The 25,008-nt window shown below is 42.0% G+C and overlaps 2 protein-coding genes across 2 annotated transcripts; both read right to left on the bottom strand.

Moving 5' to 3' along the window:
• Nucleotides 1-7,201: 7,201 nt before the first annotated feature.
• Nucleotides 7,202-13,967, bottom strand: LOC110515502 (gastrula zinc finger protein XlCGF7.1-like). The gene is made up of 3 exons (XM_036972693.1): nt 13,935-13,967; nt 13,622-13,799; nt 7,202-8,693 (listed from the first exon to the last, which is right to left on the bottom strand). The coding sequence occupies exons 1-3, from the start codon at nt 13,935-13,937 to the stop codon at nt 7,978-7,980; spliced, it is 897 nt and encodes a 298-aa protein (XP_036828588.1). The 5' UTR covers nt 13,938-13,967; the 3' UTR covers nt 7,202-7,977.
• Nucleotides 13,968-23,203: 9,236 nt separating this feature from the next.
• LOC118936364 (zinc finger protein 239-like) lies at nt 23,204-24,412 on the bottom strand. Its single transcript, XM_036972695.1, has one exon. The coding sequence runs from the start codon at nt 24,186-24,188 to the stop codon at nt 23,334-23,336; it is 855 nt and encodes a 284-aa protein (XP_036828590.1). The 5' UTR covers nt 24,189-24,412; the 3' UTR covers nt 23,204-23,333.
• Nucleotides 24,413-25,008: the final 596 nt, after the last annotated feature.

The raw sequence follows: 25,008 nt of genomic DNA, 5'->3' as shown, positions 1-25,008 counted from the left end.
ATACCTGGTAAATATGTTTACTGTTGTTCAGATAGAGCCCGATCAGCATACTGTACTTCAGATAGAGCCCGATTAGCATACTGTAGTTCAGATAGAGCCCGATCACCATACTGTAGTTCAGATAGAGCCTGATCAGCAGACTGTAGTTCAGATAGAGCCTGATCAGCAGACTGTAGTTCAGATAGAGCCTGATCAGCATACTGTAGTTCAGATAGAGCCTGATCAGCATACTGTAGTTCAGATAGAGCCCGATCAGCATACTGTAGTTCAGATAGAGCCTGATCAGCAGGGTGGGCAATATAGTAAACAACTGTACCGTCTGCAGACAGATGCAGGTAACAGTTTATTTTGGCAAAACAACATTGTTAATGTAAACAATATAGTTGTTTATTAGACATTCTAACATATAACACAATGCCGAGGTACTAAAGATTTTATATGCAACATTTGACACACAAAAGTACTCGTTACAATTTTGAATGCTAAGCAGGACAAGGAAAATATTCAAATTCACACACTTATTAAGAGAATCTACGTGGTCATTCCTTCTGCTTCTGATCTGGTGGGCTCTACTAAACAGAGAACATCCCTGGTCATTCCTACTGCCTCTGATCTGGTGGGCTCTACTAAACAGAGAACATCCCTGGTCATTCCTACTGCCTCTGATCTGGTGGGCTCTACTAAACAGAGAACATCCCTGGTCATTCCTACTGCCTCTGATCTGGTGGGCTCTACTAAACAGAGAACATCCCTGGTCATTCCTACTGCCTCTGATCTGGTGGGCTCTACTAAACAGAGAACATCCCTGGTCATTCCTTCTGCCTCTGATCTGGTGGGCTCTACTAAACAGAGAACATCCCTGGTCATTCCTACTGCCTCTGATCTGGTAGGCTCTACTAAACAGAGAACATCCCTGGTCATTCCTACTGCCTCTGATCTGAGCTCTACTAAACAGAGAACATCCCTGGTCATTCCTACTACCTCTGATCTGGTAGGCTCTACTAAACAGAGAACATCCCTGGTCATTTCTACTGCCTCTGATCTGGCTCTACTAAACAGAGAACATCCCTGGTCATACCTACTGCCTCTGATCTGGCTCTACTAAACAGAGAACATCCCTGGTCATTTCTACTGCCTCTGATCTGAGCTCTACTAAACACAAATGCATCGTTTGAAAACAAGAAAATGCTACCGTCTGCTTTGCTTAATATAATAGAATTTAATATATATAATATAGAATTTGAAATGATTTACACTTTTAACTTTTGATAATTCAGTATATTTAGAACCAAATACTTTTAGACTTTTACTCAAGTAGTATTTTACTGGGTGACTTTCAATTAACTTTCTTAAGGTTTCTAAACATTTACTCCTGAAGACATGTGGATACTTTTTACACCACATACAGGATATATATATATAGTCCCTTGAATGAGAAGGTGTGTCCAAACTTTTGACTGGTATACAGTACCAGTATATATTTCTTTATTTATATATATATATATATATATATATATCATCATATAGGAATGTAGGTCATCTACCTACGTTATATAGGAATGTAGGTCATCTACCTACGTTATATAGGTATGTAGGTCATCTACCCACGTTATATAGGTATGTAGGTCATCTACCTACGTTATATAGGTATGTAGGTCATCTACCTACGTTATATAGGAATGTAGGTCATCTACCTACGTTATATAGGTATGTAGGTCATCTACCTACGTTATATAGGAATGTAGGTCATCTACCTACGTTATATAGGTATGTAGGTCATCTACCTACGTTATATTGGTATGTAGGTCATCTACCTACGTTATATAGGAATGTAGGTCATCTACCTACGTTATATTGGAATGTAGGTCATCTACCTACGTTATATTGGTATGTAGGTCATCTACCTACGTTATATAGGAATGTAGGTCATCTACCTACGTTATATAGGTATGTAGGTCATCTACCTACGTTATATAGGTATGTAGGTCATCTACCTATGTTATATAGGTATGTAGGTCATCTACCTACGTTATATAGGTATGTAGGTCATCTACCTACGTTATATAGGTATGTAGGTCATCTACCTACGTTATATAGGTATGTAGGTCATCTACCTACGTTATATAGGTATGTAGGTCATCTACCTACGTTATATAGGTATGTAGGTCATCTACCTACGTTATATAGGTATGTAGGTCATCTACCTATGTTATATAGGTATGTAGGTCATCTACCTACGTTATATAGGAATGTAGGTCATCTACCTACGTTATATAGGTATGTAGGTCATCTACCTACGTTATATAGGTATGTAGGTCATCTACCTACGTTATATAGGTATGTAGGTCATCTACCTACGTTATATAGGAATGTAGGTCATCTACCTACGTTATATAGGTATGTAGGTCATCTACCTACGTTATATAGGTATGTAGGTCATCTACCTACGTTATATAGGTATGTAGGTCATCTACCTACGTTATATAGGTATGTAGGTCATCTACCTACGTTATATTGGAATGTAGGTCATCTACCTACGTTATATTGGTATGTAGGTCATCTACCTACGTTATATAGGAATGTAGGTCATCTACCTACGTTATATAGGTATGTAGGTCATCTACCTACGTTATATAGGTATGTAGGTCATCTACCTATGTTATATAGGTATGTAGGTCATCTACCTACGTTATATAGGTATGTAGGTCATCTACCTACGTTATATAGGTATGTAGGTCATCTACCTACGTTATATAGGTATGTAGGTCATCTACCTACGTTATATAGGTATGTAGGTCATCTACCTACGTTATATAGGTATGTAGGTCATCTACCTACGTTATATAGGTATGTAGGTCATCTACCTATGTTATATAGGTATGTAGGTCATCTACCTACGTTATATAGGAATGTAGGTCATCTACCTACGTTATATAGGTATGTAGGTCATCTACCTACGTTATATAGGTATGTAGGTCATCTACCTACGTTATATAGGTATGTAGGTCATCTACCTACGTTATATAGGAATGTAGGTCATCTACCTACGTTATATAGGTATGTAGGTCATCTACCTACGTTATATAGGTATGTAGGTCATCTACCTACGTTATATAGGAATGTAGGTCATCTACCTACGTTATATAGGTATGTAGGTCATCTACCTACGTTATATAGGTATGTAGGTCATCTACCTACGTTATATAGGTATGTAGGTCATCTACCTACGCTATATAGGAATGTAGGTCATCTACCTACGTTATATAGGTATGTAGATCATCTACCTACGTTATATAGGTATGTAGGTCATCTACCTACATTATATAGGTATGTAGGTCATCTACCTACGTTATATAGGTATGTAGGTCATCTACCATAGGTATGTAGGTCATCTACCTACGTTATATAGGTATGTAGGTCATCTACCTATGTTATATAGGAATGTAGGTCATCTACCTACGTTATATAGGTATGTAGGTCATCTACCTACGTTATATAGGTATGTAGGTCATCTACCATAGGTATGTAGGTCATCTACCTACGTTATATAGGTATGTAGGTCATCTACCTATGTTATATAGGAATGTAGGTCATCTACCTACGTTATATAGGTATGTAGGTCATCTACCTACGTTATATAGGTATGTAGGTCATCTACCTACGTTATATAGGTATGTAGGTCATCTACCTACGTTATATAGGTATGTAGGTCATCTACCTATGTTATATAGGAATGTAGGTCATCTACCTACGTTATATCAGAATGTCACGTCAGCTTTGACATCAGTTTTGCACATCGGCGTTAAACTAGACATCAGGCTGATGCCGATGTTGGCATTTTTATCAAATATTGGCCGATTCCGATATGCTCACCAATATATCATCCATCAGATAGAACTACTCAGACATTCCAAATATCACTTGATTATCAGAGGAGTGTATTATGACATCAGATAGAACTACTCAGACATTCCAAATCAGGCTTCATCCATAGAATAGGACTGTACAGCCTTACCTGCATTCCCACCTGTACAGTTACTAGAGAGTAGAATAGGACTGTACAGCCTTACCTGCATTCCCACCTGTACAGTTACTAGAGAGTAGAATAGGACTGTACAGCCTTACCTGCATCCCCACCTGTACAGTTACTAGAGAGTAGAATAGGACTGTACAGCCTTACCTGCATTCCCACCTGTACAGTTACTAGAGAGTAGAATAGGACTGTACAGCCTTACCTGCATCCCCACCTGTACAGTTACTAGAGAGTAGAATAGGACTGTACAGCCTTACCTGCATCCCCACCTGTACAGTTACTAGAGAGTAGAATAGGACTGTACAGCCTTACCTGCATCCCCACCTGTACAGTTACTAGAGAGTAGAATAGGACTGTACAGCCTTACCTGCATCCCCACCTGTACAGTTACTAGAGAGTAGAATAGGACTGTACAGCCTTACCTGCATTCCCACCTGTACAGTTACTAGAGAGTAGAATAGGACTGTACAGCCTTACCTGCATTCCCACCTGTACAGTTACTAGAGAGTAGAATAGGACTGTACAGCCTTACCTGCATCCCCACCTGTACAGTTACTAGAGAGTAGAATAGGACTGTACAGCCTTACCTGCATTCCCACCTGTACAGTTACTAGAGAGTAGGCGAAGTTCCTCAATCTGGGGAAGAATACCTCTAATGTGGAATTTATAAAAATGTAATTACATTTTTTATTTAAACTTTATTTAACCAGGAAGGGTTCATTAAGATTAAAATCTATTTTTTCAAGTGTCCTGGCCAGTATTTAACATTCATATTGGACTGTACAGCCTTACCTGTGGAATAGGACTGTACAGCCTTACCTGTGGAATAGGACTGTACAGCCTTACCTGTGGAATAGGACTGTACAGCCTTACCTGCGGAATAGGACTGTGCAGCCTTACCTGCGGAATAGGACTGTACAGCCTTACCTGTGGAATAGGACTGTACAGCCTTACCTGTGGAATAGGACTGTACAGCCTTACCTGTGGAATAGGACTGTACAGCCTTACCTGCGGAATAGGACTGTACAGCCTTACCTGTGGAATAGGACTGTACAGCCTTACCTGCGGAATAGGACTGTACAGCCTTACCTGTGGAATAGGACTGTACAGCCTTACCTGTGGAATAGGACTGTACAGCCTTACCTGTGGAATAGGACTGTGCAGCCTTACCTGTGGAATAGGACTGTGCAGCCTTACCTGTGGAATAGGACTGTACAGCCTTACCTGTGGAATAGGACTGTACAGCCTTACCTGCGGAATAGGACTGTACAGCCTTACCTGTGGAATAGGACTGTACAGCCTTACCTGTGGAATAGGACTGTACAGCCTTACCTGTGGAATAGGACTGTGCAGCCTTACCTGTGGAATAGCAGCTGACGTGAGTTTTTTGTACGGTATGACTTTACTGACATAAAACTTTGGATGGAAACGTGGTTAATCAAGCTATATACAGGCTAATTATGTTCCTCTCAGGAAGCTCCGTGGTTAATCAAGCTGTATACAGGCTAATTATTCTCCTCTCAGGAAGCTCCGTGGTTAATCAAGCTATATACAGGCTAATTATGTTCCTCTCAGGAAGCTCCGTGGTTAATCAAGCTGTATACAGGCTAATTATGTTCCTCTCAGGAAGCTCCGTGGTTAATCAAGCTGTATACAGGCTAATTATTCTCCTCTCATGAAGCTCCGTGGTTAATCAAGCTATATACAGGCTAATTATGTTCCTCTCAGGAAGCTCCGTGGTTAATCAAGCTATATACAGGCTAATTATGTTCCTCTCAGGAAGCTCCGTGGTTAATCAAGCTATATACAGGCTAATTATGTTCCTCTCAGGAAGCTCCGTGGTTAATCAAGCTGTATACAGGCTAATTATTCTCCTCTCAGGAAGCTCCGTGGTTAATCAAGCTATATACAGGCTAATTATGTTCCTCTCAGGAAGCTCCGTGGTTAATCAAGCTGTATACAGGCTAATTATTCTCCTCTCATGAAGCTCCGGTAAACAGTGGTTGTAGTGCACTGCTGCTACCACCAGGCCTGGAGTGCATTTTGACTTTGTTGATAGCTAGCTGCCGTGTTGCTAACAACGTAGCACCTAACTAACTGGCTACCGATCAACCTATTGTGTGTATTGAACATTGATATTGGACTGTAGCAGCTAGCTAACTGGCTACTGATCAACCTATTGTGTGTATTGAACATTCATATTGGACAGCCTTACCTATAGAGTAGCACCACCACCCATCAGCCCATTCTCTTCTTGATGTCAAAGCTGCAGTGTATTGTTGCTATAGGAGTTTATGATTAATAATCCTATTTACTTCAAGCCCCACTAAGATGTCACCATACTATTCATTTAAAGCCCCTCTGTCAGATATAAATCATCAGAGTGGGAAGCCAACTGACATGGAAACAATGGAGCAAATGTATCACTATCAGAGTGTATTATGACATCAGAAAGAACTACTCAGACATTCCAAACATCACTTGATTATCAGAGGGGTGAATTATGACATCATATAGAACTACTCAGACATTCCAAATCAGGCTTCATCCACATCATGAAGGTGGATATTGATCCAACCATTTCAAAAGTAATGACCGGGCTGACGGAAACAGGATATGCCTGAACAATTTTATAAATGCAGGCAGGCAATTTGTTTGTTCATTTTACAGGGTGGGATCCTTTTGTGTCAGTAAACATTTATGAGCAGGAAATAGCGGTGGAAACTCCTTTATGAGCAAATATTTATATAACAACCATCACATCTTAGTTAACTTGGAGTCACGTGATGATATGTTGTGTGGTTCTCCCACTACGACTTGAGAAACCATGTAGTTTATTAGGCTACAGATGAAATAAGTTATGAACTTCACAGGGTGGTGAAAGTGCACGTGATGAGCTTGATGCTCCTTTCCAATACATTTTGGTCTTATTCTGGTGACATGATGATCGATGCTTAGCTGCCATTTGACAAATAAAATAATATGGCTCTCATCCATAATAATCTCATCATGTACAGTGGGGAGAACAAGTATTTGATTCACTGCCAATTTGTCAGGTTTCCCTACTTACAAAGCACGTAGAGGTCTGTAATGTTTATCATAGGTACACTTCAACTGTAAGAGACGGAATCTAAAAACAAAAATCAAGAAAATCCCATTGTATGATTTTTAAGTAATTAATTTGCATTTTATTGCATGACATAAGTATTTGATACATCAGATTCAACACCTGCTGCTTATTCAAACCAGCCCACTGGGCTCAGACGTCAGTCCAACATCTAGTTTCTATTTACATTTCTTTGATTCGTCAACTAAAGTGAATTCAACATGAAATCAACACAAAATGTCACCTGTCATTGGATTTAGGTTCCCAGTTGGGTGAAACATAAAGATTCCTGATGTTGATGGCTTTTTACAAATCCAATCAGTTTTCTACATTGATCTAACATCATCACATGGATTTATTTAGTTGAAATGACGTGGAAACAACATTTATTCATACAGTGAGAGGCTTGGGTCAATCCGTGAGCGAGTCAGTGAATATTTTCATTTCATTAAATCATCAGTGGGCTACAATGCAAATGTCAACAATGGAACAAATGCATCACATCCAAATATCACTGTATTATCTGTAGTGCTGGAGGAATGACACACCCAGATAAACACACACAGTCAGAGTTAAAAAAAGGACCATTTAAACACATGGGAACTGATCTACTTTATATTCAAACTGACATTCTCCATATCCACTTCATGGTTTCTAATAAAAACATACAAATATATATGTTTGAGTATACTTTGTACCATTCAATTTCATGTGGTAAAAACAGGTAAACACATTCTCAGACAACAATATAAGACAACGGGACCACTGTGTATGTTCTCTGATGAGTTGTGAGTCAATGTGATGTGAAATATCAATTTACACACTAGAAGTATTTATTCTATCCTGTGTGGATTTTCATATGACTTTTAAGTGACTGTGATGAGTAATATGTCTTCCCACAGTCTGAACATTTGTAAGGCTTCTCCCCTGTGTGCAGTCTCATGTGTTCTTTCAGCTTTCCTAACCGGTTAAAACACTTTCCACACTGGGAACAGTCGTAAGGCTTCTCCCCTGTGTGGATTCGTTCATGAGCTTTCAGGCTTCCTAACTGGCTAAAACTCTTTCCACACTGGGAGCAATGGAAAGGCTTCTCCCCTGTGTGTATTCGCTCATGAGATCTCATGTTTCCTAACTGGTTAAAACTCTTTCCACACTGGGAGCAATGGTGTGGCTTCGACCCTGTGTGTGTCCTCCGATGTCTGTTCAGGCTTCCTAACTTGGTAAACCTAGTTCCACACTGGGAGCAGTGGTAAGGCTTCTCCCCTGTGTGTATTCGCTCATGAGATTTCATGTTTCCTAACTTGTTAAAACTCTTTCCACACTCGGCGCAATGGAAAAGCCTCTCCCCTGTGTGTATTCGCTCATGAACTTTCAGCTTTCCTAACTGGTTAAAACTCTTTCCACACTGTTCGCAATTGTGTGGCTTCTCTCCTGGTTGTGTCCTCTCATGTCTTTTCAGGCTTCCTAATTTGGTAATACTCTTTCCAATCTGGGAGCAGAGGTGCTGTCTTTCTGGTTTGGAAGTCCCTGGTTCCGCAGAGTTTGGTTTTCCTCCTGCCAAAGACAGTGTTTATTTAAAGAGAGACATGAATGAAATCTCCACATGATAAAACTGCCTTATGAGGTTTAATCAGATCCCTCAATAACCCGAGGCCAGTTTTCAAACATTTCATAATTTAAAACAATCTTGGTGTGATTTTAAAACAAATGTTGTAGAGCATCCTGGTAATTACTGATATGTTTACATTACTTATTTTTAATTCTGTTTTACAAGTCAGAACACAAAACACTAGACAGTCCTATGACACGGACATCGCTGGATTCCTATCAAGCAGGTGGTTCTAAATATATAACATTCATAGCTGTATGATACAGAATGTGACCTACACACTTCCTTAAACATAAAATAAGAAATAAAAGGGAAGTTCACACATTTCTAACATTTTGACTATCATTAATGTCACGATATTTTGGGTAAAGTAAAAAAAGAATGAAATATTTTGGGAAGATTAAAAATATAAATATGTAAAGTGTTGGTCCCATTTTTCATGAAATAAAATATCCCCGAATTTTTCCACATGCATGAAAGCTTATTTACCTGAAATTTGGTGAACAAATTTGTTTACATCCGTTAGTGAACATTTCTCCTTTGCCAAGACAATCCATCCACCTGACAGGTGTGGCATTTCAAGAACCTGATTAAACAGCATGCTCATTACACAGGTACACCTTGCGCTGGGGCCAATAAAAGGCCACTAAAATGTGCAGTTTGATCACACAACAATGCCACAGATCTCTGAGGGAGCGTGCAATTGTCATGCTGACTGCAGGAATGTCCACTGGAGCTGTTGTCAGGGAATTGAATGTACAGAACCAGTCAAAAGTTTGGACTCACCTACTCATTCAAGGGTTTTTCTTTATTTTTTAAAACTATTTTCTACATTGTGGAATAATAGTGAAGACATCAAAACTAGGAAAAAACAATATGGAATCATGTAGTAACCAAAAAGTGTTAAACAAATCTAAATATATATTAGATTCTTCAAAGTAGCCACCCTTTGCCTTGATGACAGCTTGGCATTCTCTCAACCAGCTTCACCTGGAATGCTTTTCCAACAGTCTTGTAGGAGTTCCCACATATTCTGAGCATTTGTTGGCTGCTTTTCCTTCACTCTGCGGTCCAACTCATCCCAAACCATCTCAATTGGGTTGAGGTCGGGTGATTGTGGAGGCCAAGGTCATCTGATGCTGTACTCCATCACTCTCCTTCTTGGTAAAATAGCCCTTACACAGCCTGGAGGTGTGTTTGGTCATTGTCCTGTTGAAAAACAAATGATAGGCCCACTAAGCTCAAACCAGATGGGATGGCGTATCGCTGCAGAATGCTGTGGTAGCCATGCTGGTTGAGTGTGCATTGAATTCTAAATAATTCACAGACAGTGTGACCAGCAAAGTACCCCCACTCCACCTCCTCCATGCTTCACGGTGGGAACCACACATGCAGAGATCATCTGTTCACCTACTCTGTGTCTCACAAAGAATGTTGGACAAAGGACAGATCTAATGTCCATTGCTCGTGTTTCTTGGCCCAAGCAAGTCTCTTCTTCTTATTGGTGTCCTTGAGTAGTGGGTTTCTTCGCAGAAAATCAACATTGAAGGCCTGATTCACACAGTCTCCTCTGAACATGTTGATGTCTGTTACTTCTACTCTGTGAAGCAGTTATTTGTGCTGCAATTTGAATAATGAACTTCTCCTCTGCAGCAGATAATCCATCCACCTGACAGGCATATCAAGAAGGGAGACTCTGCAGGTCTCAGAGGGAGTTTGCAATTGGCATGCTGACTGCAGGAATATCCACTGGAGCAGTTTCCAGAGAATTGAATGTTTATCTCTCTACCATAAGCTTAGGCAGAAATTAACATTCAATTAATTATAGAGAATTTGGCATCCAATCGGCTTCACAACCGCACACCACGAGCTCAGGACTTCCACATTGTCTTAGACCTGCCACCCAGACAGCTTCATTGGCTGGGCTGGTCTTGGCTCCCCAGTGGGTAGGCCTGTCTTCCAAGTGGGTGGGCTTATGCCCTTCCATGGCTGTTCCCTGCCCAGTAATGTAAAGTCCATAGATTAGGGCCGAATGAATTTATTTACAATGACTGACTTACTGACTGATTTCCTTATATGATATGAACTGTAACTCGTTGAAATTGTTACATGTTGCATTTATACTTTTGTTCAGTATATAGTACCAGACAAAAGTTTGGACACACCTACTCATTCCAAGGTTTTTCTTTATTTTTACTATTTTCCACATTATTATTCTACAATGAAGACATCAAAACTATGAAATAACACATGTAGTAACCTAAAAAGTATAACCAAATATATATTTTATATTTTGAGATTCTTCAAAGTAGCCACCCTTTGCCTTGATGACAGCTTTGCAGTTTGTCAGTGATTTGAACGCTGAGTAACTTGAAGCTTTCCACCTTCTCAACTGCGGTCCTGTCGATGTGGATAGGGGTGTGCTCCCTCTGCTGTTTCCTGAAGTCCAAGATCAGCTCCTTTGTTTTGTTGACGTTGGGTGTGAGGTTAATTTCCTGGCACCACACTCCCAGGGCACTCACCTTCTCCCTGTAGGCTGTCTCGTCATAGTTGGTAATCAGGCCCACTACTGTTGTGTCGTCTGCAAACTTGATGATTGAGTTGGAGGCGTGTGTGACCATGCAGTCATGGGTGAACAGGGAGTACAGGAGGGGGCTGAGCACGCATCCTTGTGGGGCCCCAGTGATGAGGATCAGCGAAGTGGAGGTGTTGTTTCCTACCTTCACCACCTGGGGGCGGCCCGTCAGGAAGTCCAGGACCCAGTTGCACAGGGCGGGGTTCAGACCCAGGCTTAATGATGAGCTTGAAGGGTACTATGGTGTTGAATGCTGAGCTACAGTCAATGAACAGTATTCTTACATAGGTATTCCTCTTGTCCAGATGGGATAGGGCAGTGTGCAGTGTGGTTGTGATTGCATCGTCTGTGGATCTATTAGGGCGGTAAGCAAATGGAAGTGGGTCTAGGGTGACAGGTAAGGTAGAGGTGATATGATCCTTGACTAGCCTCTCAAAGCTCTTCATGATGACAGAAGTGAGTGCTACAGGACGATAGTTACCTTTGATTTCTTGGGTACGGGAACAATGGTGGACATATTGAAGCATGTGGGGACAGCAGACTGGGATAAGGAGAGATTGTATATGTTGAATATGTTCAGCCAGCTGGTCTGCACATGCTCTGAGGATGCGGCTTGGGATGCCGTCTGAGCCGACAGCTTTGCAAGGGTTAACACGCTTACATGTCTTACTCACGTCAGCCACGGAGAAGGAGATCTCCACAGTCCTTGGTAGCACTGTGTTATCCTCATAGCGGGCGAAGAAGGTGTTTAGCTTGTCCGGAAGCAAGACGCCGGTATCCGCGACGTGGCTGGTTTTCCCTTTGTAGTCTGTGCTTGTCTGTAGACCCACATACGTCTCGTGTCCCCCTTGTGTCTGAGCTGATGAATTGCGTCTCCACTTTGTCTCTATACTGACGTTTTGCCTGTTTGAGGGAATAACTACACTGTTCGTATTCGTTCCCAGTCACCTTGCCATGGTTAAATGTGATGGTCTGTGCTTTCAGTTTAGTGTGAATGCTGCCATCTATCCACGGTTTCTGGTTAGGGTAGGTTGCGCCTTGTTAAAATTTCTTTCCTTTTTAATGCATTTGAGCCAATCAGTTGTGTTGTGACAAGGTAGAGTTGGTATAGAGAAGATGTGATAAAACTGTCTCTCATGAGGACCGCCACAGGACAGGAAGACCCAGTTATCCCTGCTGCAGAGGACGAGTTAATGGCACCTCAGATTGCAGCCCAAATAAATGCTTCATAGAGTTCCAATCACAGGCACATCTCAACATCAACTGTTCAGAGGAGACTGTTCAGGGGAGACTGTTTAGGGGAGACTGTTTAGGGGAGACTGTTTAGGGGAGACTGTTCAGGGGAGACTGTTTAGAGGAGACTGTTTAGAGGAGACTGTTTAGGGGAGACTGCGTGAATCAGGTGTTCATGGTCGAATTGCTGCACAGAAACCACTACTAAAGGACACCAATAAGAAGAAGAGACTTGCTTGGGCCAAGAAACACAAGCATTGGACATTAGACCGGTGGATATCTGTCCTTTGGTCTAATGAGTCCAAATGTGAGATTTTTGGAGAGTGCTGCATCAGATGACCTGGCCTCCACAAATCAACTGGCCTCAACCCAATTTAATTTTTACGTTTTTTAATGTATCCGTTATTTTACCAGGTAAGCTGACTGAGAACACATTCTCATTTGCAGCAACGACCTGGGGAATAGTTACAGGGGAGAGGAGGGGGATGAATGAGCCAATTGTAAACTGGGGATTATTAGGTGACCGTGATGGTTTGATGGCCAGATTGGGAATTTAGCCAGGACACAGGGGTTAACACCCCTACTCTTACGATAAGTGCCATGGGATCTTTAATGACCGCAGAGAGTCAATTGAGATGGTTTTGGATGAGTTGGATGGCAGAGTGAAGGAAAAGCAGCCAACAAGTGCCCAGCATATGTGGGAACTCCTCCTAAAATTGTCTGAGACTCCAGTCACCCAAGTTATAGACTGTTTTCTTTGCTAGGGGGGCTTGTAAGTAAGCATTTCACGTTAAAGTCCACACTTGTTGTATTCAGCATTTCACGTTAAAGTCCACACTTGTTGTATTCAGCATTTCACGTTAAAGTCCACACTTGTTGTATTCAGCGCATGTGGCAAATAAAGTTTGGTTTGAAGACTGTTGGAAAACAATTCCAGGTGAAGCTGGTTGAGAGAATGCCAAGAGTCTGCAAAGCTGTATTTGTATTAGTCGGGGACAGCCCTACTGGGAACAGATACCAGTGGGCAGATCTATTTATTTGTTCAAACTACACTACAGCACTTACTTTGATGAGTCAAATCTGATCCTTTCATCTCTTCTCCTCCTCTCACAGTTCCAGTCAGCTCCGTTGTTTTCCTGCAGTCCACCAGCAGCACAGACAACCTCTTCATACCCAGCAATAAGGTGCTACCGGGAGAGGCACGACACGGGGACTCTGGGTGGGAGGAAGGGCTAGCTTTGTCCTGGTAACGATAAAGAGGGGACACAGAGACATATCATGATGGATGCTGATGTCACTGTTGACATAAAGTGCTCTACAGAAACCCAGCCCAGAGCCCGATAGAGCAAGCTGTATGCTAGACCAGACCAAGCTGTACCATCTGATGTTCTGATCTGGAGAGACTCCTCTCTGCCTCGTCAGCATCAGGATGTTGTTGAGGCTCCCCAGAGGATCCAGCATAGTCATGTCTCTCTCCTGTGTGAACGAGAACATCAAACAGATGGTGAACTTATGATCTTCTATTGCAATCAACGAAATGGGTGCTGTTGCGTCCCTTTGATATTTTAAGTAGAAATGATGCACCAACATTTAATTTTAAAAGCCTGTTATATTAGATGAGGGGAACTTTAATATAGACCACATGGAGAATGAGAATTCAATACATCGAAATCCTATAACAATGGCAGATTGCCCCTTAAACAATTCCTACAGTACTGAACAACATATTCAAGTGTAGAACTTCAGTAGAATGCCCCTTTAAAAACACACATTAGTTCAACAACGGCATAGTTTGTGCCCCTGTTTAAGACAGTACTCACGGGTGTTAATCGGAACTTCTGTCTCCTCCTCTTTTATTGAGATATCCTCCTCTTCCTCTTTTACTCCAAATGGTTCTTCCTCTTCTTTCACATTCTCTTCTTTCAATGTTATGGCATCTTCCTCCTTTTTGATTCTGAAAGCTTCTACCTCCTCTCCTACTCTGACAACCCCATCTCCTACTCTGACAATCCCATCTTCCTCTTTAACTGTAATATCATCATCTTCTTCTTTCAATGTGATAGCCTCCTCTTCCTCCTTTTTCATCCTGAAAGCTTCTTCCTCTCCTTTCATCAGAGCTTCTTTCTCCGTCGAGCTTAGTGAGCTCATGCTCCGAGCGATTAGCCTAGTGCAATATCAATGTAACACATTTGCTAATTTAACAAGCAAATCACGTTTAAATGAACTAGTAGATAGAACATAACGTAAACAGAATTATGTTCTAAACACTAAGAGTAATATACACAAGATTGGTCTAAAGAGCATCAATGTTTTACGTTCGCTAGCAAACCACCGCGGTGGGTGAATCAGAAGCCCTTTGTCGCTGTTGAGGACGCTTCCAGTTCCGTCCACTAGATTATACGTCACGCAAGAAGCATCACGTGAAAGACTCACATCGCCTCCCGCTGACTGGAGTGGCTAACGCCGATTGGAAAAGTATTAATTACAATGTTTATTCTGGAAAGCAATACCATAAGTAGTCATTTCAAAACAACCAGATGTTGTTTTCTCTTACTTCTTACAGCCAATACTTTACTCCAGGGCTGACCTGCCCATTAGACAGGATTAGGTGGCAGATTGAAGAGGGTGGCATATTCGAGCTAAATTGACCAAGGCTCCTCACTAACAACACATAATAACACTTCACATAATGGTGCCCAAAAACAATGAAAACTTCTCTCACCCAGTGGCATATGGGATATTTAGGTGAGTGTTGCTGTTGCCACATGAAGCAGTGCCCACTTTGCAAAAGGCAACATGGACAGATATGCCTCTACCTGTGTAGAGAAAGATGCCCCATTGTCCTTCCTGTCTCTGAAGTGCCCTTCATGGTGGTGGTATAGTTTGTATTATTTTTTTCTCATAGTTATTCTGAACCGACTGTCTGCAAGTCGTTGTTAAATTCGCCTGAGTGATTTGTATTTTCCTTAACTTTCTGAAGAGGAAACAGCCCAGAAATGCCCCTGTCCGAGTGCATTTGTCTACCATTATGTGTAGCTGTTAGCGATGATGCTAATGATCCACTATGTGTAGCTATTAGCGATGGTGCTAATGATCCACTATGTGTAGCTGTTAGCGATGATGCTAATGATCCACTATGAGTAGCTGTTAGCGATGATGCTAATGATCCACTATGAGTAGCTGTTTTTATTTATTTATTTTTTAACCTTTATTTAACTAGGCAAATCAATCCAGTTGTGATTTGTTCAGCAAACTCTGCAATCACATGTGTGCTACAGAGACACCACTAACCAAGCAAGGCTCTTGCTGGTGCCACTTGAATTAAAGGGTATCTACACCCCAAAAATGAAAACATTTTGGGAGAAAAACAGGAAACAGGAAAACCGGGACAGAAACCTGGAAAAACTAAACAAAGAAAATGAAATTAGAGAAACGAAAAAAAACGGAATAAAAAATAAATAAAAATAAAATGATTTAATAGGACTTTACTGACCTTTAACCTCCCTGCTCCTCAATACTTCTTCCACTGGATCAAAGCTTCAGCCAAGTAGGATACATGATAGTGGCAACACATGGAGTAGGGTTGGATATAGTCATGGTAGGATACATGATAGTGGCAACACATGGAAGTGGGTTGGATATAGTCATGGTAGGATTCATGATAGTGGCAACACATGGAGTAGGGTTGGATATAGTCATGGTAGGATACATGATAGTAGCAGAGAGAACATTTTAGGATTTGGGTGACTGGAGTCTTTGACAAATTTTGGGGGCCTTCTTCCTTCTTCTGACACCGCCTAGTATATAGGTTCTGGATGGCAGGAAGCTTGGCCCCAGTGATTACAGTACAGGAGGAGACTAAGCACACACCCCTGAGGGGCCCCCGTGTTAAGGATCAGTGTGGCATATGTGTTGTTGCCTACCCTTATATGCCCCCCAAAAGGTCTGCTCACAGCCCTGGACAAGAGTTACACACATATTAATGTTGTCCATGCCCAGGGCGCCTCTCCAGGGAACGGTTGGATGTCATCTTGCAATTGCCAATCAAAAAGGGGGTATTGGCTGTACCTGGCTGTACCTGGCTGTACCTGGCTGTACCTGGCTGTACCTATCTGTACCTAGCTGTACCTGGGTAAAAAACACTTTTTTGTGTTTTGTGCACAGCAGACATACGTGATATTGTGTCTTTTAAGACAATTGGTGTACGACACTTAAATAAAATCAATTACTGTTACAACAGAATTGTAAAACATTTCTGTTCTTTCTTCACACTAAAGATAAGATACACATCCAACACTGATGCAAAGACACTATTCTCTTAAAGCCACACTCTGTAGAATACACATCCAACACTGATGTAAAGACACTATTCTCTTAAAGCCACACTCTGTAGGATAAATATCCAAGGGTCCCTGCTCATCTGCGGGAACGTGCCTTAGGCATGCTGCAAGGAGGCATGAGGACTGCAGATGTGGCCAGGGCAATAAATTGCAATGTCCGTACTGTGAGACGCTTAAGACAGCGCTACAGGGAGACAGGACATACAGCTGATCGTCCTCGCAGTGGCAGACCACGTGTAACAGCACCTACACAGGATCGGTACATCTGAACATCTCACCTGCGGGACAAGTACATTATGGCAACAACAACTGCCTGAGTAACACCAGGAACGCACAATCCCTCCATCAGTGCTCAGACTGTCCGCAATAGGCTGAGAGAGGCTGGACTGAGGGCTTGTAGGCCTGTTGTCAGGCAGGTCCTCACTAGACATCACCGGCAACAACGTTGCCTATGGGCACAAACCCACCATCGTTGGACCAGACAGGACTGGCAAAAAGTGCTCTTCACTGACAAGTCACGGTTTTGTCTCCAGGGGTGATGGTCGGATTCGCGTTTATCGAAATGAGCGTTACACAGAGGCCTGTACTCTGGAGCGGGATCGACTTGGAGGTGGAGGGTCCGTCATGGTCTGGGGCGGTGTGTCACAGCATCATCGGACTGGGCTTGTTGTCATTGCAGGCAATCTCAACGCTGTCTCTCCATTCTGCACCATATGGTTTAAAGGTGATCTCCATTCTGCACCATATGGTTTAATGGTGATCTCCATTCTGCACCATATGGTTTAACAGTGATCTCCATTCTGCACCATATGGTTTAATGGTGATCTCTATTCTGCACCATATGGTTTAACAGTGATCTCCATTCTGCACCATATGGTTTAATGGTGATCTCTATTCTGCACCATATGGTTTAACAGTGATCTCCATTCTGCACCATATGGTTTAACAGTGATCTCCATTCTGCACCATATGGTTTAATGGTGATCTCCATTCTGCACCATATGGTTTAATGGTGATCTCCATTCTGCACCATATGGTTTAACGGTGATCTCCATTCTGCACCATATGGTTTAATGGTGATCTCCATTCTGCACCATATGGTTTAACGGTGATCTTCATTCTGCACCATACGGTTTAATGGTGATCTCCATTCTGCACCATATGGTTTAACGGTGATCTCCATTCTGCACCATATGGTTTAATGGTGATCTCCATTCTGCACCATATGGTTTAACAGTGATCTCCATTCTGCACCATATGGTTTAACAGTGATCTTCATTCTGCACCATATGGTTTAATGGTGATCTCCATTCTGCACCATATGGTTTAATGGTGATCTCCATTCTATGAAAGCTGCTCTTCTCATTCCAACCACAATCATAAATAACTCTCTTAATTCAGGCACTGTGCCTTATTCCCTGAAGACTCTGCCTCCATTAAACCAACCTTGAAAACACCTGGACTGGTGTCCACCTTCAGGTCGCCAGCTGTACAGTGTTTCCTCCGACACATTGGTGCGGCTGGCTTCCGGGGTAAGAGAGCAGTGTGTCAAGAAGCAGTGCGGCTGGCTTCGGGGTAAGAGAGCAGTGTGTCAAGAAGCAGTTCAGCTGGCAGGGTCGTGTTTCGGTGGACGCATTGTTCTCAACCTTCGCCTCTCCTGAGTCTGTACGGGAGTTACAGCGATGGGACATCACGAAATTTGGGACATAAAGGGGGAGATTTTGTTTTTTGAATACACCAGGACCCCAACACCCTAAACAATTACAGACCAATTGTTCTGCCTTTATTTTATCAGGCAGGTAAATTAAGAACAAATTCTTATTGATGGCCTGGCTGTAATATACAAAGCCACTCTGTTAGATGTGATCAGACATTTAAAGCCACTCTGTTAGATGTGACCAGACTACTAGCGTCCCACCTCGACAACAGCCAGTGAATTGCAGGGCGCCATATTCAAAACAACAGAAATCCTATAATTAAAATTCCTCAAACATGCAAGTATTTTACACCATTTTAAAGATCAACTTCTTGTAAATCCAGCTGAGTGCCCGATTTCAAATAGGCTTTATAGCGAAAGCACACTAACCGATTATGTTAGGTCAGCACCTAGTCACAGATAACCATACAGCCATTTTCCAGCCATGGAGAGGGCTCATAAAAGTAAGAAATAGCGATTTAAATGAATCACTAACCTTTGGTGATCTTCATCAGATGGCACTCACAGGACTTCATGTTACACAATAAATGCGTGTTTTGTTCGATAAAGTTAATCTTTATGTCCAAAAACCTCATTTGAAATTGTTGTCATGTTCAGAAATGCATTGTCTCAAACAAACATCCGGTGAAAGTGCAGAGAGCCACATCAATTAACAGAAATACTCATCATAAACATGGATAAAAGGTACAAGTGTTGAACATACGAATACAGATAAACTTCTCCTTAATGCAACCGCTGTGTCAGATTTGAAAAATGCTTTACGGCGAAAGCACACTTTGCGATTATGTTAGGTCAGCCCCTAGCCACAGAGAACCATACAGCCATTTTCCAACCACAGAGAGGAGTCACAAAAGTCTGAAATAGAGATTAAAATTAATCACTTACCTTTGATGATCTTCATCTGGTGGCACTCGCAGGTCTCCATGTTAGACAATAAATGTTTAAATGTTTAAATAAATGTAAATCTTTATGTCCAAATACCTCGTTTTGTTGGTGCGTTTTGTCCAGTAATCCGAATGCAGAAGGAGCGTGCACTAAGTCCAGACGAAAAGTTTTTAAAAAGTACAACAAAAGTTAGTAGAAACATGCCAAACGATGTTTAAAATCAATCCTCAGGTTGTTTTTGTCAATAATATTTCAACCGGACAAAAGCTTCGTCAATAGGAAAGGAAAAACAAGAAAGGCGCGTTCCCGATCAGGCGCATGGCTGATAAATGGAAATTTCCACTGGCCACTGATTGAAAGTGCTGTTTCTCCCTCATTTTTTCAGATTAAAAGCCTGAAACAATGCCCAAACACTGGTCACATGTAGAGGAAGCCATAGAGCTCGTGAACTGGGTCCTAAGCCTTTGCACCTGGCTACTCCTACCCTGGTCAACAGCACTGCACCCCCCACAACAACTCGCCCAAGCCTTCCCCATTTCTCCTTCTCCCAAATCTGCTCAGCTGATGTTCTGAATGAGCTGCAAAATCTGGACCCCTACAAATCAGCCGGGCTAGACAATCTGGACCCTTTCTTTCTAAAATTATCTGCCAAAATTGTTGCCACCCCTATTACTAGCCTGTTCAACCTCTCTTTCGTGTCGTCTGAGATTCCCAAAGATTGGAAAGCAGCTGCGGTCATCCCCCTCTTCAAAGGGGGTGACACTCTTAACCCAAACTGCTACAGACCTATATCTATCCTACCATACCTTTCTAAGTTCTTCGAAAGCCAAGTCAACAAACAGATTACCGACCATTTCGAATCTCACCATACCTTCTCTGCTATGCAATCTGGTTTCAGAGCTGGTCATGGGTGCACCTCAGCCACGCTCAAGGTCCTAAATGATATCTTAACCGCCATCGATAAGAAACATTACTGTGCAGCCGTATTCATTGATCTGGCCAAGGCTTTCGACTCTGTCAATCACCACATCCTCATCGGCAGACTCGACAGCCTTGGTTTCTCAAATGATTGCCTCGCCTGGTTCCCCAACTACTTCTCTGATAGATTTCAGTGTGTCAAATCGGAGGGTCTGCTGTCCGGACCTCTGGCAGTCTCTATGGGGGTGCCACAGGGTTAAATTCTTGGACCGGCTCTCTTCTCTGTATACATCAATGAGGTCGCTCTTGCTGCTGGTGAGTCTCTGATCCACCTCTACGCAGACGACACCATTCTGTATACTTCTGGCCCTTCTTTGGACACTGTGTTAACAACCCTCCAGGCAAGCTTCAATGCCATACAACTCTCCTTCCGTGGCCTCCAATTGCTCTTAAATACAAGTAAAACTAAATGCATGCTCTTCAACCGATCGCTACCTGTACCTACCCGCCTGTCCAACATTACTACTCTGGACGGCTCTGACTTAGAATACGTGGACAACTACAAATACTTAGGTGTCTGGTTAGACTGTAAACTCTCCTTCCAGACCCATATCAAACATCTCCAATCCAAAGTTAAATCTAGAATTGGCTTCCTATTTCGCAACAAAGCATCCTTCACTCATGCTGCCAAACATACCCTTGTAAAACTGACCATCCTACCAATCCTCGACTTTGGCGATGTCATTTACAAAATAGCCTCCAATACCCTACTCAACAAATTGGATGCAGTCTATCACAGTGCAATCCGTTTTGTCACCAAAGCCCCATATACTACCCACCATTGCGACCTGTACGCTCTCGTTGGCTGGCCCTCGCTTCATACTCGTCGCCAAACCCACTGGCTCCATGTCATCTACAAGACCCTGCTAGGTAAAGTCCCCCCTTATCTCAGCTCGCTGGTCACCATTGCATCTCCCACCTGTAGCACACGCTCCAGCAGGTATATCTCTCTAGTCACCCCCAAAACCAATTCTTTCTTTGGCCGCCTCTCCTTCCAGTTCTCTGCTGCCAATGACTGGAACGAACTACAAAAATCTCTGAAACTGGAAACACTTATCTCCCTCACTAGCTTTAAGCACCAACTGTCAGAGCAGCTCACAGATTACTGCACCTGTACACAGCCCACCTATAATTTAGCCCAAACAACTACCTCTTTCCCTACTGTATTTTATTTATTTATTTTGCTCCTTTGCACCCCCTTATTTTTATTTCTACTTTGCACATTCTCCCATTGCAAATCTACCATTCCAGTGTTTTACTTGCTATATTGTATTTACTTTGCCACCATGGCCTTTTTGCCTTTACCTCCCTTATCTCACCTCATTTGCTCACATCGTATATAGACTTGTTTACACTGTATTATTGACTGTATGTTTGTTTTACTCCATGTGTAACTCTGTGTTGTTGTATGTGTGGAACTGCTTTGCTTTATCTTGGCCAGGTAGCAATTGTAAATGAGAACTTGTTCTCAACTTGCCTACCTGGTTAAATAAAGGTGAAATATATATTTTTTTTAACTATGGTGGATAGGCTTTCAATGGAAAAACATCCTTTCAAAATAATGGTACTTCCTGGTTGGATTTTCCTCGTTTTCACCTGCCATATCCATTCTGTTATACTCGCAGACATTATTTTAAGTTTTGGAAACTTTAGAGTGGAAGATTTAGGCAGTTTAATTTGGGCTTTTCATCCAAAATTCCAAATGCTGCACCCCTACCCTAGTGAAGTTAAAGCCACTCTGTTAGATGTGACCACCCTATTAAAGACACTCTGTGTACTTCCCTGGTTAGGTTGCAGACGCATGCCAGATCTCATCTTACAACGTCTGAATAAGTATTTAACATATCAGCCAACCACATCATATGATATAGCATTCCGATGACCTACTGCACAGTTAAAGATGTGACACGCAACCATTGGTTGATGCAATGCAACATCTGCACGTCTCGTCGGTCAGGAACTCCACCAAGATCTGTATGTCATCATCATACTATTCATTTACAGCCCCTCTGTCAGATATAAATCATCAGAGTGGGAAACCAACTGACATGGAAACAATGGAGCAAATGTATCACTATCAGAGTGTATTATGACATCAGATAGAACTACTCAGACATTCCAAATATCACTTGATTATCAGAGGGGTGAATTATGACATCATATAGAACTACTCAGACATTCCAAATATCACTTGATTATCAGAGGGGTGAATTATGACATCATATAGAACTACTCAGACATTCCAAATCAAGCTTCATCTGTAAAATGTGACCATGCTATTTATTTTACAGCCACTCTGTCAGATATAAATCATCAGAGTGGGCCACCAACTGAAATGGGTATGGGGAGAAACACCTCTGGTAGTGGGGTTACTAAGAGTCTGGAAGGTTACCGTTGTGGCTTGTTCCAGCAATGCATTGAAGGGTTCCCGCCAAGGTACGGAGGCCCTCCACAACGTTAAGAAGTAACTCCTTGTGTCTTCCAACGGTGGCTCCTTGGAGGGAAACAATGGAGCAAAATGCATCACATCCAAATAGATTATCTGTAGTGCTGGAGGAATGACACACTCAGATAAACACACAAACACACACATAGCCAGAGTTTTAAAATGATAATTTAATCACAGAGCAGTCTACATTAACACGGGCGTACTGTATATTTAAACTGAAATACTCCATATTCAATTCATGTTTTTCTAATAAAAACATACACATCTATTTTTTGTACAGTTCGATTTCATATGGCATAATCAAAAAACACATTCTTCGTAAAAAATATAAGACAACGGGAGCACTGTAAGTTCTCTGATGATGTGATGTGAAATATCAATTTACAGGTCCTGGGAGCATTGGAAGGCTTATCTCCTGTGTGTGTCCTCATGTCTTTTCAGGTTCGCTAGCGAGGAAAATTTCTTTCTACACTGGGAGCAGTGGTAAGGCTTCTCCCCTGTGTGCAATCTCTTATGTTCTTTCAGGTGACTTAACTGGGCAAAACTCTTTCCACACTGAGAGCAGTGGTAAGGCTTCTCTCCGGTGTGTGTTCTTTGATGACGTTTCAGGTGACCTAACTGTGTAAAACGCTTTGCACACTGGGAGCAGTGGTATGGCTTTTCCCCTGTATGTATTCTCTCATGTTCTTTCAGGTCCCTTGACTGGTTAAAACTCTTTCCACACTGGGAGCAGTGGTGTGGCTTTTCTCCTGTATGTATTCTCTCATGATCTTTCAGGTCCCTTGACTGGTTAAAACTCTTTCCACACTGGGAGCAGTGGTATGGCTTTTCTCCTGTATGTATTCTCTCGTGCATTTTCAGGGACCCTATCCGGGTAAAACTCTTTCCACACTGGGAGCAGTGATGAGGAGTATTTCCTGTGTGTGTCCTTTCATGTCTTTTCAGGCTCGCTGACAAGGAAAAGTTCTTTCCACACTGGGAGCATTGGAAAGGTTTATCGCCTGTGTGCGTCTTCTCATGTATTTTCAGGCATCCTGATGAGGAAAATCTCTTTACACACAAGGAGCAGGGGTAAGGCTTGTCTCCTGTGTGCATTCTCTCATGCATTTTCAGGGACCCTATCCGGGTAAAACTCTTTCCACACTGGGAGCAGTGGTAAGGTTTATCACCTGTGTGTGTCCTCTCGTGTCTTTTCATGTTCCCTAACTGGGTAAAACTCTTCGCACACTGGGAGCAGTGGTATGGTCTTGCTGGTTTGGCCATTTCTTCCTCTGGTTCCTCAGAGTCTGGCCTTTCTCCTGCCAAAAACAAACAAAGTGTTTATTTAATCATAGAGACATGAATGAAACTTCCACATGATTCCACATATTTAATCCAAATCAGATCCATTTTACAGTGTGGCTTTAGAGGAATACAGAGAGATTCTGGTAACTAGCATTAGCGCAATGACTGGAAGTCTACAGGTACAGTCGCATATGCTAAATAAAATAAGGGCTAAATAAAACAAAGGTTAAATAAAATAAGGGTTAAATAAAATAAGGGTTAAATAAAATAAGGGTAAAATAAAAGAGGGAAAAAGAAAGACATCCAGTCATTTCACTAACACTAGTTATCATTGGCTCACAAAACAACCTCTTAAGTTCCTTCCTGCTGCACACAGACACCATAACAACGGTATCCAGGACTGACAGAAAGAATCTCACGCTGTTCCTACATTAAAAAACAACATATTCAATGTAGAACTTCACTAGAATGTCCATACAGGGGGATTCCTCACTACGTGTCATCCTTCTACAGTAGAATGTCCATACAGGGGGATTTGTCACTACGTGTCATCCTTTTACAGTAGAATGTCCATACAGGGGGAGATGAGATGATAATGTAGCAACACAGAGCCTGTTCTTCCATTTACAGCTGTTATGGAGATGAGATGATAATGTAGCAATACAGAGCCTGTTCTTCCATTTACAGCTGTTATGGAGATGAGATGATAATGTAGCAATACAGAGCCTGTTCTTTAGACCTGGTTTGTTCACAGGTTATGGATCCAACCAGGTCTATACGGAACCGAGACATTTGGTTT

The sequence above is a fragment of the Oncorhynchus mykiss genome, unplaced genomic scaffold, assembly GCF_013265735.2.
Source record: "Oncorhynchus mykiss isolate Arlee unplaced genomic scaffold, USDA_OmykA_1.1 un_scaffold_189, whole genome shotgun sequence".
In the NCBI taxonomy this organism is placed as follows: Eukaryota; Metazoa; Chordata; class Actinopteri; order Salmoniformes; family Salmonidae; genus Oncorhynchus; species Oncorhynchus mykiss.
Note: the sequence above shows the minus strand (reverse complement) of the source record. Positions and strands in the feature narration are given on the sequence as shown.